The following is a 16,805-nucleotide window of genomic DNA, read 5'->3' as shown; positions in this document are numbered from 1 at the left end:
GTTTTTTTTTTACCCTAAATCCTCTTTCATGTAGTAGATATGATCTGGCTGTTCAGGCCACTTTCACACACTACCTCTCCCACCATTCATAGTCGTCACACTGACCTCTGCAGTAGGTTCTACCTTCTTCCAAATGACCCTTATAGATGACTTATACAAAGTTGCCAACTGCAGCCCAAATCAAAACTAAGTACACATTCTTTTTCCCTATCTTACCCAAGAGAACTGTTTGAGTTGTCATCAGCAGTCACTGTCTGAATTTCTTCAGTTTCATTTTCACCCTCAATGCTGTCTTCTCACCAAATCTCTTCACAGCCTGCTTCTTTTTTGTTTTCTTGCTTTTGCTGCTTCAATTTTTTTTCCACTTCTTCTTTGCCTTCCTTGTAGCAAAGGATGCTTCAATCTTGGTTTTCACTGATGTATCATTGAGCATTTTTGCTCTACCCTCCTTTCTTCCTTGAAGCATTTTATTTTCTTGGTGGTGCTGGGGTGTGGTTGAACTTGTTCAGGTGTGGCTATCCTATTTCAAAGTGGCTGCAAAATAACAGGGCTTACTGAAAGCATTGGGGGAGCGAATGGCAGTGCAGGTAGGGATGGGGTTAAGAGTTAGAACCTCTGATGAGTTTGGCAATTTGCCGCCAGCTTCATTGGCTAAAAAACATTTGGTTGGTCTGTATTTAAGAGCGCAGATATTCATTATCAAAACAATCTGGATTGAAAGGGGATATACCTTCCAAATCCCTTCTGGGTGTTTGATGGTATGAAAGCTAGGGGGATAGATTTTCCTACCAACCCAGCTGTGATGCAAATGGTGATAGTTCTTCTCGATAGTGTCGGTTGCTCGATGAAAAAAAATACTACTAATTTTGATAATTAATTCCGTTATGAAAACATAGCTGTTAGATATTTCAACTATTATGCAAGGGTTCTGAAATGCCACAGCCATTTCGTTTCTACCAGATTTCTGCTTCTCTTGATGAAAAACGAAGAAGACCAGCGGCCAGCCAGCAACTCACGAAGTTTCCAACTCGTGAATACGCCCAAATCTGATGTATATTAAAGCTGGGATTTGAGAAAGCCTGATCAAAACAAAAATGTTTGCAGTCAACAATAATCACGGCAACGGCGCACCGCTGCTGCTATTTTTTACCCCCGCCGCCACCGACCTTCCCTTATCGGAACGGCGCCAGGGTCTAGTTATATAACAGAAATCTCAAAACAAAAATATAAAACTGCGTCATTCAGCCTGAGGGGAGGAGCTGGTCCCCCCCTTATGGGCACCCATGACGCTAATATCTCTAAATGTACTGAAAAATATAAGGTAACACTTTTTTCCTGCTGCTCAAAAATTAAAATTCTTAAGACTAATAAACATAAAGCATAAGGTGGCCATATTATAGAGCCGTCTTTGAAGAATTACACAACATTTCTGATTACTTCACACTTGTATCTTCAGTTTTAGAACAGTTCAATATTTCTGGGTACTAAAATTTTTTTTTTTTTTGCTTTTTACAGCATTCGAAAATAAAAAAAAAATTTCAAGTTGTTTTAATATTTTTAGTCAGCAAAATCTTTTGGGACGAAAATGTAAACATTTTCATATTTCGGTTTAACTATGTACAATGTACGAAAGCGATCGAAAAAGCACAAAAGTGGAAGAGTTGGCAACCCTGTTAACTGATGTTTCATATACTACCAAATATTATTCTATACCACAAAATATAAGGCCAAGACCACGCCTACATCTTCTTCAAAAACCAAAAACCAATCATTATTTGCATAGGATACAGACCAATTCTCGTAAATGGGTATTAAATTTTGAAAATCGATTTTTGAAGATTTTGTCCTCTATACAGGTAAAGTCGAATAAAAGTAAATTGAAAAATGAAAAAAAGGTAAATGTAAGCTACCCCATACTCAGCTCTCAGCCACTCCCGGTAATTCAGCCGAACTTTTACTAGATTATCAACAAATGCATACTCTACCATGTTTCAGACCTATCATTTTCTGCTTTCGACGGGTTTGAATAATGAATATGATCGCTTTCCCCATCGAGTGACGATCTACAGACTTCACTGTGGGTATACTAGTCAAAAGTCTACGTTCAACTTTGCCTCGTTATACTGAAATTCAAAGTTCATTTTTCAAGATTATCGTAGCAAACAAAACAAAAAACGATTTTAAATTTTTTTAGCTACCACAGATTAGCCCTGGAGGGGATATTAAGACTTGCAGATACAGTTTACACCTATATAGAAAAAGACTGATTAAGCAGAGAACTGCTTGATGCTACAACTTAAGTAAACCAGACCAAAAAATAAGAAATAAAATGAATTTTCATTATACAAATTGACTTTTCTCCTCCTCTTAGAAATTAGAAACTAAAGTGGTACAGAAATTCTAAGACAAAGAAAATTAAGAAAAATGACGAAAAATGACAATCATAAACTAAAGAGAAAATCTGACTCTACCAATAAACACATGATTCGGCTCACATTTATAGGCTACTGAGTATGATGGGGTGGTTAAGTAAATTATTTATTTTAACCTAATTTTGGGGAGTTGTGACAAAAAAAGGCTGATAAATGTATAGATTAAACTATAAAATAAGATGCCCTTCTCACCTTTAATGTTAGATATTCACATGGCTTCTCCATTCGCATACTTACAACAGACATTACAATGTCTTCCCTGTCTAAATGCTGAATTGCTTTAGATGTAAAGAGATACTCTTCAAATTTCCCACAGTAAGCTTCAACGGTTCGACTCTGAAAACAATTTCGACCAATTTGTATAAATAAAGAAAAGAGTTTAAACATAGATAAAGAAAACAGATTTTCCATTTTTTATTCTTCAATGAAAATACCACTAAAGGGTATTTATCAATGAAAGCAAAAAAAGCTATTTTTTAAAACCTAGGGGGCTAATCCCTCTCTCCCCCTCCCCTTCTTTGCCAATTTGAACCCCTGTCGGTTGTGTGCCCTTTTAGGGAATGTGGTTATTTTATCTATGGCCCAATGTAAAGCAAAAGTAAACAAAGATAGACAACAAAGAAGTACACAAACAACTTGATTTAGGTTTTATCAATACATACTAATGTTAATACATAGCTTTCGAACTTTAAATGACGTTGGCAATTCGCTCCTTGTCTTTTTTTTTAATTCTACTAAAATCAAAACCCATCTGATGCAGTTTAGATTTTTATATTTCTCACTAATGATTCGTGGTAGCATTTTCCTTTGTATTTCAACTTGAATTTCAACTTAAAACAAACTTGACGAACACCTGCGGAGGACAGGTTGAAATAATTTATTGATAATTTATATATAATAATAATAATAATTTATAAATAATTTATTGAGGATCAAGATTGCCAGATTTATTCAAAACTAAAGATACACTTAATTGAAATTCCAATAATAAAAGATTTGAGCTTCTGTCTTATTAACGCCTTGGCATTTCTTGGCAATCTCAGCTATACAGTTCTGCTTTTCTCTTGCGATGGCTAAACGCAGAGGTTACGCAGTGAAATATAACGCTAAGAAAGAATAAAACGAACCTCTTGCGTTCTTGCGTTGAATTAGCGCGCAGACATCAAGAGTGGTTTATTTGGCTAACTTATAACTGAAGATTCGGAGGAAATACTGGCAAACATAGCGTAAGAGTGACCTGGACTGTACAAAAAAAAAGAAAAACAGACTAAAAATTACAAATATTGCATGAGATTTCTCTGTGATATTTTCAATACAGAATTCAGCAAAAGCTGAATTATAAATTACTGTATCCCAATTGCAATTAAAGGTTTTAAACAGAGGCATAACTAGAGGGTTTTTCAAAAATGGGGTTGTAATTATAATGGGTTTAATTACAACAATGTTATTGACAAATATTATATTGGAAGGAGAGGACTCCAGGGCTAAATTCAGGGCCATCCCCACGATATTTGGTCCGGGGGGGATACAAAATAACTTTTAAAAACACATCAAATTTGTTTATATGCATTTTTCTTGCGTTTTTACGAGTCAGACTAATATTTCAGGGGGGGAGGTAAAAAACCCCTAACCCTCCCCCCCAGATATGGTCTTGGCTAAAGTGAACCCCAAAACACTGCTTGAAACGTCAAGCCCCAGAAAAAATTATAAAGAGTTATCTAGAAACCAATCCTAATTATTGAAATGGTTCTGAATGGTACTGAATTATCAATCGCTGCAAAATTGGTGCAGCGACTGCAACGCAAACACAACGAGCTGCACCGACGCTTTACTATGAAAGAGGCAATCACCGATCTATACTAGTCCAATTTCATAATTGTCGAAAACCTTTCAGCGCTAGAAAAAAAAAGTTTAAGATCCAACTAATTAGAAATAGCAGGTATTGACTTTCTATATAAAACTAACATGTCTATCATATAGCCCCAAGGTTGAAGATCAGGTTTCGGTAGGACACGTAGTGATTTCATTTAGTTGGATAAAATTGAGAGTTGAGCAAAATAGAGCGCATTGTTCTCTAAATAGGGAGAAAGCAATCATTGTAAAATCTCGCTGAGCAGAATTTTACTATCGCTACGAGTTTCCAAACAGCGGCGTTATTAGGATTGGTCAAACCTCTTTCAAAACTCGAGCTTGAATAAAATTGAGGATTCTTTATAAACAGAAAATAAAAATACAAAAGGTAAAAGGAAACTAGTTTATACCTCGGAAATGATGGTAACTGCAGCAAGAGAATGTCCACTGTCTGCTTCGAGCATTAATTTTAGAGGGGTTTGACCACCTCCTTCCGGATGTTCAAGCAAAACTGCATTATCTATATCAATCAAATCAAATGCATTTATCCTAAAAAAGGAAAAAAGATAAATATTAGTCTTAGAAAAAACGGCACAGAACTGACCTTAGAAACAGGGAAACATTGAATAAAAAAATTTCTAGAATCTAATGTGGCTTATAATCTCTCTTGAGATTTTTGCCCTGTCTACACTCCCACCATTTTTGTGTCTATATTCCCAATAATTATATGCGCAAGTGCTTACCCCACAGAAGCTCCACTTATGGGGTTCTTCTTTGTATGCATTCTACAACATTTTCTCTGAAATAATAAAGATCAGTTGAAGTTGAAAATCAGTTAAACCCCAGTAAATATGCGTATCTATGCATTTTCAGCAGGGGTCATAATACACAACAGATGTAACAAAGTAAGGAAAGAGCTTAATTGATCAGAAATACCCGTTTATAGTGCCCCTTTTAACGGATGGAAATGATTGGATGGCTCCTCAATGTCTTATATTCCCATGTAGCCGCAAATGGTTATCAGACCAAAAACTTCCAACATTTTAATCAAAACTTTCAAAAGGCCAAAAATAAATGAGTTCAAATGAGTGTTCAAACAATTGTGTTCAATCCAATTTAATACAAATGACTAAATTTTTCTTATATGCATTTAAGTAGAAATGTGGATGAACTGCGTCTTGTGGAAATCAGTCAAGCACGTATTTCGAGCCTGTTTTATTGTAAGGAATGAAGTAGAAAGAGAACTAGTAACCCCCCCCCCCTAGCTCCTAAATGAAACTGTTGCGCATAAATATTTGCGGTAAGTAGAATGGGTTTTAGAAATGTTGCGGTAAGTAGAATGGGTTTTCTGAGGCGTTAGAAGCAGCTGACATAGGATCCACACCGGTTGTTTAGGTCTCACTATACAGACTGAATGATTTCACTCATGATTCCATCATTCTTGTTAGATCAATAGGGACTGATTACCTGTTTGTATATTGCCAAGCTTTTTTCTAGTAATTTTCTATAATATTTGGACTATATTCAGGCAATAAATCTAAGACTACAACTAGAACCTACTATTCGGTAACCAGAGTAAAATCGTCGACAAATGAGTCACCACATGTCACCCACCAACGATTTATTTCTTTGTTAGGCTATTTATCCGATTAAACCTATTGTACATGGATATGATCTGACCATATCCAGCTCGTGATTTAGGCACCTTCCGTGTAGATGAGAAGACAGAATGAAAATGAAAACAAAAAGTAAAAAACAGAATGGACAAAAACAAGAAGTAAAGATAAATCAGAAATTTTTTAAAAGGGAAACTAAAAATAATTAAAATTCGAAAAACTAGACAATTCAAATGTACAAGTTACTGACGACAATCCAGGCTGTTTCTTTGCTAGTACTTTTTGTTGTTGCTTGCCATGGTTTTTCAGGTCGGGTTCTAATCTTTCATTGAAGTTAAAAAAAATACTTAAAGAGTATGGGGGCAAATCGTATTGAAACTTTTGGCAAATTTTTAAACCTTATTTTCTATAGCAACAATACAAAGTTAGAACTCAATCTATCAGTGTCCTTTCTTCTTCTTGTTTATACTAGCATTCAGACGCTTCTGCTTAATCTCCATCACCGCAGTCAAATTCAGAGTTCAGCACTTTGTTGCTGCAGCTGTGTCCAAACTCTTGGTTGCAAATTAGGATACACTAACGGCGTTAAGTTTATGGATAACAAAGCTTTGGATCCTGGTCTACTACCTGCAGCGGTTCTGCTTGATATCAGGAAAGCATACCATTCAATTCTCCTCGGGAAACTGGAACATATAGGAATAAGAGGTGAAGCTCTGGATTGGTTCAAATCATATCTGAGGGACCGTAGGATTTATTTGGGAGAAGATCCTGGAAACGATGTGCTCGTTAACTCTGGTGCCCCCCAGGGCTCAATAATAGGACCATTACTTTTCCTGATCCATTTTAACGATCTGAGTCGAGTGCTGAAACCGGCACAAACAAATATTCCCTGCTGTTACTTGTGCCAGGATGAAAACTCCTTCCGGTCCAAAGGTGAAGATGATGAGCTCGTGGCCTTTGCTGATGACACCACGCTTGGTTGCTGTGAAACGGATAAGACAACGCTCAAGTCTAAACTGACAGAGGTTCTGGAGGGGATGTATCTCTGGATGGATGCTAACCGACTTGTTATTAATGTTGAGAAATCTTGCGTTCTATTTTTTTCCCGGGTTGGAAGTGTCCATCCGGAGATATGTGGTATCCAGACATCCAGAGGTGTGATTAGTCGGCCAGAAAAGCATTTTTGCAAAATACCTAGGAATCCTCCTCGATGAGAACCTATCATTCGCGCATCCTATTCAAGCGGTAGAGTTGAAGATATCCCGGAATTTTGGAATAATAAAAAAACTGAAAAGCGCTTTGCCGCAGAAAACGCTGGTCCTCCTGTACAACGCTCTTATAAAACCCCATTTACAGTATTGTGCAATGATCTGGCAATCAACTTTTCAATCCCAACTGCAAAAACTGAATTTGATTCATCAACGATGCCTGATATTAATTGGAAAAAATTAAAAGTACTTGTCATCAGGGTCCCCGCAACAATTATCATGCTTGACCTTCGTGTTCAAGTTTTTAGCTAGAGAGCTGCCATCTGCGTTTAAAAGATTATTTCGATCTATTTCAGACCAGCATAATTTGCATACCCGATCATCATCAAACCTGCAATTACCCCTCACCCCGACCGTGCGATCAGATTTCGCTCCTAACGTAGCTTGTGCAAAGATGTGGAACCTGATCCCAGAAGAGTTGAGAGGTAGGAGCTCCCTCGCATCATTTAAAAAAAGAGTAAAAAATCCTTTAATAGCATTACAAATGAATAGTTAAAAATAAAAAAAAAAAAAAAAAAAAAAACAAACTAGAATTAAATGTAAGTAGTAAATTTAAATTACAAATGTATGATTTTTAAATATGACGGGGTGGTTTCCCCTGAGGGTAAGGAACGGGAAGGTAATAGTTTTAGTTATTTGGTAAATGAGGGGTATGGTTGTGTCTGGGATTAGGAGCGGTGACCATTCTGCGTATTATGTTAAACTGTAATGATCTTGGCTCTCGGCGTCCAGGAATGGACTGAGTATTTTGATTATGTGTGATTTATTCTTTTCATTTGTTAATAAACCCATTGAACATTGAACATGAACATAAATTACCAAATTGATATCATACCCACTGCGCCACTACATTCCCATTTTTCCGCAGATCTGTAGAATTTGTTGTCTGTCTATGGACAAAAGAAAGCAGTTGCAGAATCTACAGAAAATAAATTGAAAAAACGGATTCCCACTGAAAATGTAATATTCACACATTCTTTATAATATGCCCAAAGTTACCAGAGAAAACCGATGCCAAGTCTAAGTTTCAGTTCAAAACCAAGGTGTCAGTCAGGCCAAAATTTTGATATATTCGGTATAGGGAATTTTTGCTTTTGTGGTATTGGGAACTCGTACTTGTTAATAGGGTTTTTGAACAAGACCCTTATATATATATGTATATATATATATATATATATATATATATATATATATATATATATATATATATATATATATATATATATATATATATATATATATATATATATATATATATATATATATATATATATATATATATATATATATATATATATATATATATATATATATATATATATATATATATGTGTGTGTGTGTGTGTGTGTGTGTTGAACTTCACTGACCAGAAAAAGAGAAAAAGTTTAAAACCTGGTGAATTCCAATTTCGCCAATTTTCTTTTAAACCAAATTCAGCCGATAGTCGATGCAAAACTAATACATGAGCAGCATGGCTTTCGATCAGGCGGGCCAAGTGCTGATTTAATATTTAGATTGAGAGTACACATAGAAGAGACACATGAATGGCTGACTGAGATTAACACTGGATGTTGCGTTTATATATGTGCTATGTGCTTGAAAAAGTGTATATTTCATTAAAATAAGTATATTATCTTACCTTGAAGCCGTTTTTACCACCTAAATACCATTTTTTAGAAAACAACGGTAGTTTCTTATTACCAATAACTCTCAATTTTCGGTATTACTGCTTAGAAGTAGGTTGGGAAAAGATCCTAAATTAGTACAAGTTGATATAGATTCAAGTGAAAACTTTGATTCGAACTAAGAAAAGCCGAAAGGTTTTTCCTGTGTGTAATATGTAATAATTAAAAGAACGAGCTAAAATACAAAAAAACGTAACTTGAAATTAAAAAGTGACTAGTGAGTATTCACCTTGAATAATCTTGAAGAGAATTGACACGATTGACAACCAGACATTCAGTGCCATCTTCTTCACTCAAGTTGAGGATTGACCAATTAGTTTCCAGCTGTTTTCTATCTTTAGCCATTCTGAAAGACATACCAGTAACCAGAACTTTAAGCTGAAAACTATGTTGAGTTCGATAGACTTTAATACCTTCTCTCTCTCTCTCTCTCTCTCTCTCTCTCTCTCTCTCTCTCTCTCTCTCTCTCTCTCTCTCTCTCTCTCTCTCTCTCTCTCTCTCTCTCTCTCTCTCTCTCTCTCTCTCTCTCTCTCTCTCTCTCTCTCTCTCTCTCTCTCTCTCTCTCTCTCTCTCTCTCTCTCTCTCTCTCTCTCTCTCTCTCTCTCTCTCTCTCTCTCTCTCTCTCTCTCTCTCTCTCTCTCTCTCTCTCGGTATGAAGAACTTCATGCGCAACGATCTAATGGTGAAGAAAACTTGGTCATTCAGGGAACGCAATTGTTCCAGAAAACGTGTCTACCCCTATCACAGCAGTAGCTGTGATGGATACAAACTAGGTGATTCTCAAAGAAATGAAAATAGTGTAAATAGCCCAGTGTCTTCTAACATTGAAATAAGTACCATTGATAAATCAAATGATTTACTTTACAGTGCAAGATCAGTAAGATGTACCCTTTCCAAACAGACTGTTTTCATGAGTGTTGATTCATAATAATAGCAGCATAGTGGATAATGATGCGCACAGCCTGAATAAAATTTGCATGCACTGGATGGATAATGGATTGAAAGTTGTCTTCAGTAATGAATATTTTCTAACGTCAAAGCTCTGTCTAACGTCAATGGCATCTCAATGGAAATGACAGACGTTTATGCTTTTGGCAGGATCAAACCTAAATGGACCAATACTCCTCTTATGGAAACCCAATTGGATAAGATATCCAATTATACCCTGGTAACCGATATTAATTCACATCATCAGCCATCATCAGCTAATGTTGAACAAGTGTGGGCATCTGTTCTCCTACCTTTTGGGCCATTCTTTATTGGTTGCATGTATGGAAGCCCCAGTTGCCTTAGCCTTGAATCCTCCCTAATTGCTATTAGTACTTCAATTGATATGAAGCAACAAGGAAATGTGATTATTATTGGTGACTTTAATCTGCCAAATATTCAATAGGTTGATGGATATGCTTTCCTGAAAATAGTTAAATAAAACCATTCCTGGGGTGCATGTTTTAATCATTCTTTGTATAAGGCAGTTAACTTCCTGGCAAGATACAGACATGGTGAGAGCCCCTTGCTGCTTGATCTTCTACTAGCGAAAGACCTAGAGTCTATAATAAGCATTGACCCCCTACCACTATTTGGAGCTAGTGACCACATTGCAATAGGCTGCAGTTTTAGACTCTATCCCCAAAGACTAGAATTTACAGAGCATGTGTACACTGATTACAATCTAATTTGTCAGGAACTGACTCAATGGTATTGGTACTTTCACTGAGAATACAGATGTAGAAGAGTCATGGTCAACTATGAAAAGAATATCACTGAAAGCTGTTGAAAATCACTCTTCTATAAAATGGAAGAGGAAACTAAATGCCCTCCTATATATTACAAAAGAAATTAAAAAAGCTAGGAACAGAAATACTAGAAGCTGTACACAAAGAATCAGAACGAGGCTAACTATTACATGAAATGTAAGCAGGTGTATAACAAGCTGAGAAGTCTCACTAGAAATATCACCAAGAAATACAAGGAATCAGTGGTAGCTGCACCAAAAACCAATCCCAACAAATTTTGGAGGTATGCATATGCATCATTGAGTAAGCCTGGAAGGCACTCTGTCACTCACCTTGTACAAGATGGCCAAAAAATCTACAACCTAAGGTAGATAGCTAATACTCTAAATAAGCAGTTCATCTCAGTAGTCGCAGTTGCAGATAATGCTGGCACTTCTAGAGCCCCCATAGTATGAAATTCTAAAAAGTATGCATCCCATTAATATGACCAGAGTAGATGTAATGACTTGACTAATGAAGATTAACCCTAATAAATTAACAGAACCAGACAGAGTACCCTCCTGGCTTTTAAAGGAGGCATATACAGAATTATCTCATCCTCTCGCCCTACTATTCCGAAAATCCCTAAAAACAAAACAAAAACAATCGTACATACAAAATGCATGAATAGAGCAAAAGATAAATAATATAAAAAAGAAAAAAAAGACATTAATACAACAAATTCACACAAAACATGAAAACAATCAATTAAAAATAAATAACTATTAAAATAAAGAGTAACTCAAGGGCTAATTGCGAAATTTAGGCTATAAGATGGATCTAGGGGCCTCCGAAACTTGGCTTGGTTTTTCAAAATGGCAGAAACTGGTTCCGCGGCCCCATACTTATTACTTAAAAATGAATTTTTGGCCCATAGAGGAACATTCAATTGAAACTTTCAAAATTTATAGAATTTAGACCGAAGTTTTCTCTTATCCGTTAAAGAAAAAATATTCCAAAACGGAGCCAGTACTAAAACATGGGGTATTACTAGCGCATTATATAGTCTAGCACGAATTTGGCGATTATATTTTACCTTTGTTGAAGCAAGAGTTCCGTAAATAATATATATAATCAATATATATAGTTTTTACTTTTTATATATAATCAATATATAAAGTTTTTACTTTTTATATATAATCAAATATAAAGTTTTTACTATTATAACTTTAATAAATAAAATAATATTAAAATTTTAATTACTAAATATCAGTATAAGTATATTAAACTGACAATGCACATTCATTTGTATTTTTTTTTCAGTAAAGTGCAAATTTTGTTCTTGCCTTGGGAAGGCATAGGGGTTTTGCGTCAAACTTATGTTAATTTCTGCTCGTTTTGAGTTTGACTCGGTTATTTATTGTAATTTCTGTTCGTTTTGGGTTTCATTTATTTATCGATGCTGATTTGTGGCAGTTTCACGCTTGGTAGATTATTTTATTTTATTTTTTTGATTTTATGACTATCTGAAAATTTTGATTGGATGTGTTTGGAGGAATGGCGGGCGTGAGAGGGGGGTTAGTTACGCTCCAATCACTTTCAACTATTACAAGGCGCACTAGCCCTCTCAATTTCGAATTGAATGAGCCCCTTTTGAAGTTTTACGACAACTCTATCTAAAAAATCTTATATGCCCCCAGGGCATACACTACAACCTTTGCCCTTGGGGCTCTTGGGGATTTGTCATCCTTAAATATACATAATTTTCAGAACTTTCAACTATGTTGAACAAAATGGCTATCTCTAAACTTTGATTGAATTTTTTGGGGGAAATGGTGGGCATAAGAGGGGGGTTAATTACTCTCCACTCACTTTCGACTATCAAAAAGGACAATTTCAATTTCCAATCAAATGAGCCCTTTTTGAAATTTCTATAACAACTTTCGATATAAACTTTAATGCCCCCAGGGCATAACTTACAACCCTTGCACTGAGGGCTCTGAGGGGGTTGACCGAATTTCCAGAACTTTTAACTACGTTGAACAACATGGATATCTCAAAATTTTGATTGGATGTGTTTGGGAAAATGGTGGGCGTGAGAGGGGCGTTAGTCGCTATCCAATCACTTTCAACTATTAAAAAAGTAACTAGCCCTTTCAATTTCCAAATGAATGAGCCCTTTTGAAGTTTCTACACTTTCATTTAAAACCTTAGATGCCCACAGGGCATAAATTACGACCCCTACCCTGAGGGCTGTGTGTGGCGGAGCTATCATCCTTAAAGACCTAATTTTCAAGACTTTTAACTTCATTGAATAAAATGGTTATTTAAAAATTTTGATTGGATGTGTTTGGGGAAAAGGTGGGCGTGAGAGGGGGGGGGGGGGTAGTTGCTCTTAAATCCCTTTTGACAATTAAAAAAGTTACTGGCCCTTTGAATTTCAAATTGAATTAGCCCTTTTTCCAGTTTCTACGACGAAAATTCAATAAAAACCTTATCTGCCCCCAGGACTTAACTTATAATCCTTGCACTGATGGTTCTGAGGGAGTGTCTGGGGAAAAGGTGGGCGTCAGAGGGGGGTTAGTTGCCCTCAAATCACTTTCGACTATTAAAAATGGCACGAGCCCTTTGAATTTCAAATTGAATGAGCCCTTTTTCAAGCTTCTACGACACAGATTTCAGTAAAAACCTTATCTCTATGTGTATCTATGTGTAGTATCTCTATGTGTGTCGTCTCTATGTGTGTGTCGTCTCTGTGAGTGTGTCGACTCTGTGTGTGTCTCGTCTCTGAGTCTGTGTCGTCTCTGTGTGTGTTTCGTCTCTGTGTGTGTCGTCTTTGTGTGTTTGTCGTCTTTGTGTGTATCGTCTCTGTCTGTGTGTAGTCTCTGTGTGTGTGTCGTCTCTGTGTGTGTGTCGTCTCTGTGTGTGTCGTCTCTGTATGTGTGTCGTCTCTGTGTGTGTGTGTCGTTTCTGTGTGTTTGTCGTCTGTGTGTGAGTGTCGTCTCTGTGTGTTTATCGTCTCTGTGTGTGTGTCGTCTCTATGTGTGTCTCGTCTCTGTATGTGTGTCGTGTCTGGTCTATGTTAGGTTAGAGGGGTTAGTTGTCCACAAATCACCTCCGATTATTTAAAAGATTATTAGACCATTGAATTTCAAATCGAATGAGCCCTTTTTCAAGTCTCTTCGTCAAATATTTTAATAAAACCCTTATATGACCTCGGGACATAACTTATAATCCTTGCACTGAGGGTTGTGAGGGAGTGTCTGGGGAAAAGGTGGGCGTCAGAGGGGGGTTAGTTGCCCTCAAATCACTTTCGACTATTAAAAAGGGTACGAGCCCTTTGAATTTAGAATCGAATGAGCCCCTTTTCAAGTTTCTACGACAAAGATTTCAGTACAAACCTTATCTCTATGTGTATCTATGTGTATTATCTCTATGTGTGTCGTCTTTGTTTGCTTGTCGTCTCTGAGTGTGTCTGATCTCTGAGTGTTTGACGTCTCTGTGGGTGTGTCGTCTCTGTGGTTGTTTTGTCTGTGTCTTCTCTTTGTGTTTGTCGTCTGTGTGTGTGTCGTCTGTGTGTGTGTGTAATGTGTATGTGTTTGTCGTCTCTGTGTGTGTGTCTTCTCTATGTGCGTGTCGTGTCTGGCTGTGTGTGTCGCCTGTATGTGTTTATCGTCGCTGTGTGTGTGTCATCTCTTTTTGTGTATCGTCTCTGTGTGTATGTCGTCTCGGTCTATGTTAGGTAAGGTTAGAGGAGTTGGTTGCCCTCAAATCACTATCGACTATTAAAAAGGGTACTAGCCCTTTGAATTTCAAATCGAATGAGCCCTTTTTCAAGTTTCTACGACAAAGATTTCAATAAAAAACTATATATGCCCCCAGGGCATAACTTATAATCCTTGCCCTTAGGGTTGTGGGGGAGTTTCCTCTTAAAAAATAGGTTTTCTATCTGGAAATCAACTACGCTGAACAAAATGGCTAAACATTCAAAATTTTTATTGGATGTGTTTGGGGGAAGGATCGGTGTGTGTGTGGGGGGGGGGGCTAGTTGCTCTCCAATCACTTTCGACTATTACAAAGGGCACTTGCCCTTTAAATTTCAAGTCGAAATAGCTTTTTTTTTGAAATTTCTACAACAACGCCTCCTTTTAAAATCTTATATACCCCCAGGGCATAACTTAAAACCCTTACCCTGAGGGTTGTGGGGGAGTGTCCTCCTCAAAAAGATATTTTCTATCTGGAAATCAACTACGCTAAACAAAATGGCTATCTCAAAATTTTGAATGGATGTGTTTGGGGGAATGATGGGCGTGGGGGGGGGATAGTTGCCCTCCAATCACTTTGGACTATTAAAAAGGGCACTAACCACTCCAATTTCCAATCGAATGAGCCCTTTTCGAAGTTTCTACGACAACTCCTTCGATACGAAGTGCCCGGGTATGGAAAAAAAAAAAACACACATCGTTGTGCCCACATCGTTCTTTACTTAGGCAGGGCTAGCGCGCTGCCTATGATATTACAAAGTAGGCCAGCGCGAGTAGAAATTATATCTGAGCTTATTGGCAGTCCTAAATACATGATGGAACTAGATCCTATAACTTGCTTATTTCCAAATTTACAAACAGCATCAGAGGAATCACCATTAAAAACAATAAACTCACTTTTACTAGAATTAAATGACAGGCCAATCCCTCCATACATTTCATTACGAATATCAAAATTCTCTTTTCAATACGAGTTAAAGATCTACTTATATTAAGAATATCGTCTGCATAATGTAATAACGTTATATTTACACCACGAAATATAAAACTTGGTTTAGCATACTTTTGCGCTTTTATAATGCAGTTATTATAAAGTAGAGGCGATGATATTGCACCCTGCCTAATACCCTTCTTCACTTGGAATTTTTTAGAAGATAAAACTGGACCCTCATTTGACGGAATATTAATTTGTACTTGAAGATTCTTATACATATTTCTAAATGCTAATATCACAGACTGGTCAACCGCGCGCTTAAGAGCCGACAGGAGTAGCTGGGAATGAATCCCCGAATCGAAAGCCCGGCGCACGTCGTGACTTGCGAGCAAAAATCTTTCATTTAAGTCAAGTACTTCTGCAATTACATTAGCAAGAATATAATGCACATGCTCGCAGCTAACCCCCTTTTTGAAACCAAACTGGGAGTTGGGAGTAGAACACTTATCTATGAGCATATCCACTACAAGTAGTTCCATTAATTTACATAAAACTGGTGACAAGGTTATAGGACGGTACGATAAACATTCAGATGGATTTTTCCCCTTTGTCAGTATCGGTGTAATTAACCCCCTACAAAACAAATCAAACAGTTCGTGGTAACGAACTGTAAGTAAGGAGCGACCCGGCTCAATAGTAACCGAAACTCTAAAAAACGGAATTTTGGTACCAATAGATACATCAAATGAATCAGATTTTAATTCTGATTTCAAAAATATAAGTTTCATCAAGTTTAATCTGACCTATAAAAAGTTACGTGCCTGATAAAATTTGACTGATTTTCGGAAAAAGAGGGAAAGGCCCCCTTAAAAGTCATAGAACCCTTATGAAAATCACATTATCATATTCAGCGTATCAGAGAACCCTACTGTAGAGGTTTCAAGATTTTATCTACAAAAATGTGGAATTTTCGATTTTTTGCCAGAAGAAAGATCACGGATGCGTGTTTATTTGTTGTTTTTTTTTGTTGTTTTTTTTCCCCAGAGGTGATCGTATCAACCCAGTGGTCCTAAAATATCGTCGGAGGGCTCATTGGAACGGAAATAAATATCTCCGAGGGTATTTTTAAGTGACCAAAAAAAAATGGAAGGAAACTAGGCCCCCTTCCACGCTCATTTTTTTCATATAGTCTAAGGATGAGACTCGTTAGAAAGCTATGATGTTGGGCATGGTTGACATTACTATAGGTTTGTCATTTAATATGACTTAATCCCTCGAAGCCCCCAGGGGGAGGGCTGAAAGTTATGAACTTTACCCAATGTTAACATATAGTATTGGTTATTGTGACCCGGCTCAATGGTAACCGAAACTCTAGAAAACGGTATTTTGATACAAATAGATACATCAAAAGAATCGGATCTGATTTCAAATATATAAGTTTCATCAAGTTTAATCTTACGCATCAAAAGTTGGAAATTTGAATTTTGCATTTTTTTGCCAGAAGAAAGATCACGGGTGCGTGTTTATTTGTTTTTTTTT

General features: G+C 36.8%; 2 protein-coding genes across 6 annotated transcripts in view; both read right to left on the bottom strand.

Annotated features, from left to right (window-relative positions):
- The window catches only part of LOC148955852 (uncharacterized), a 59,225-nt gene that overhangs the window by 1,892 nt on the left and 40,528 nt on the right, over positions 1 to 16,805 (bottom strand). For 4 of the 5 annotated variants that reach the window (XM_089108383.1, XM_089108381.1, XM_089108380.1 and 1 more), the window contains 3 exons: positions 9,083 to 9,199; positions 4,694 to 4,832; positions 2,625 to 2,768 (listed from right to left, as the gene is read on the bottom strand). In XM_089108383.1, the coding sequence (XP_088964509.1) occupies positions 2,625 to 2,768; positions 4,694 to 4,832; positions 9,083 to 9,198 (399 nt within the window). In that variant the 5' untranslated portion in view covers position 9,199. Of the gene's footprint in view, positions 1 to 2,624; positions 2,769 to 4,693; positions 4,833 to 9,082; positions 9,200 to 10,921; positions 11,049 to 16,805 lie in introns of all 5 variants that reach the window. The other variant, XM_089108382.1, reaches the window with a different exon arrangement.
- LOC148955853 (uncharacterized) lies at positions 11,199 to 15,805 on the bottom strand. The gene is made up of 2 exons (XM_089107922.1): positions 15,230 to 15,805; positions 11,199 to 11,213 (listed from the first exon to the last, which is right to left on the bottom strand). Exons 1-2 carry the CDS (start codon positions 15,803 to 15,805, stop codon positions 11,199 to 11,201), a joined length of 591 nt encoding a protein of 196 aa, XP_088964048.1.

The sequence above is a fragment of the Artemia sp. Qi Xiang Cuo genome, chromosome 2 (genome assembly GCF_049724085.1).
Source record: "Artemia sp. Qi Xiang Cuo chromosome 2, ASM4972408v1, whole genome shotgun sequence".
In the NCBI taxonomy this organism is placed as follows: Eukaryota; Metazoa; Arthropoda; class Branchiopoda; order Anostraca; family Artemiidae; genus Artemia; species Artemia sp. Qi Xiang Cuo.
The sequence above is the reverse complement of the archived record's forward strand: the minus strand, read 5'-3'. Positions and strand labels throughout refer to the sequence as shown.

What these genes read in the sequence shown, in the direction of transcription:
- LOC148955853 (XM_089107922.1), bottom strand. Translation starts at nt 15,805, where the DNA reads ATGGAACTACTTGTAGTGGATATGCTCATAGATAAGTGTTCTACTCCC.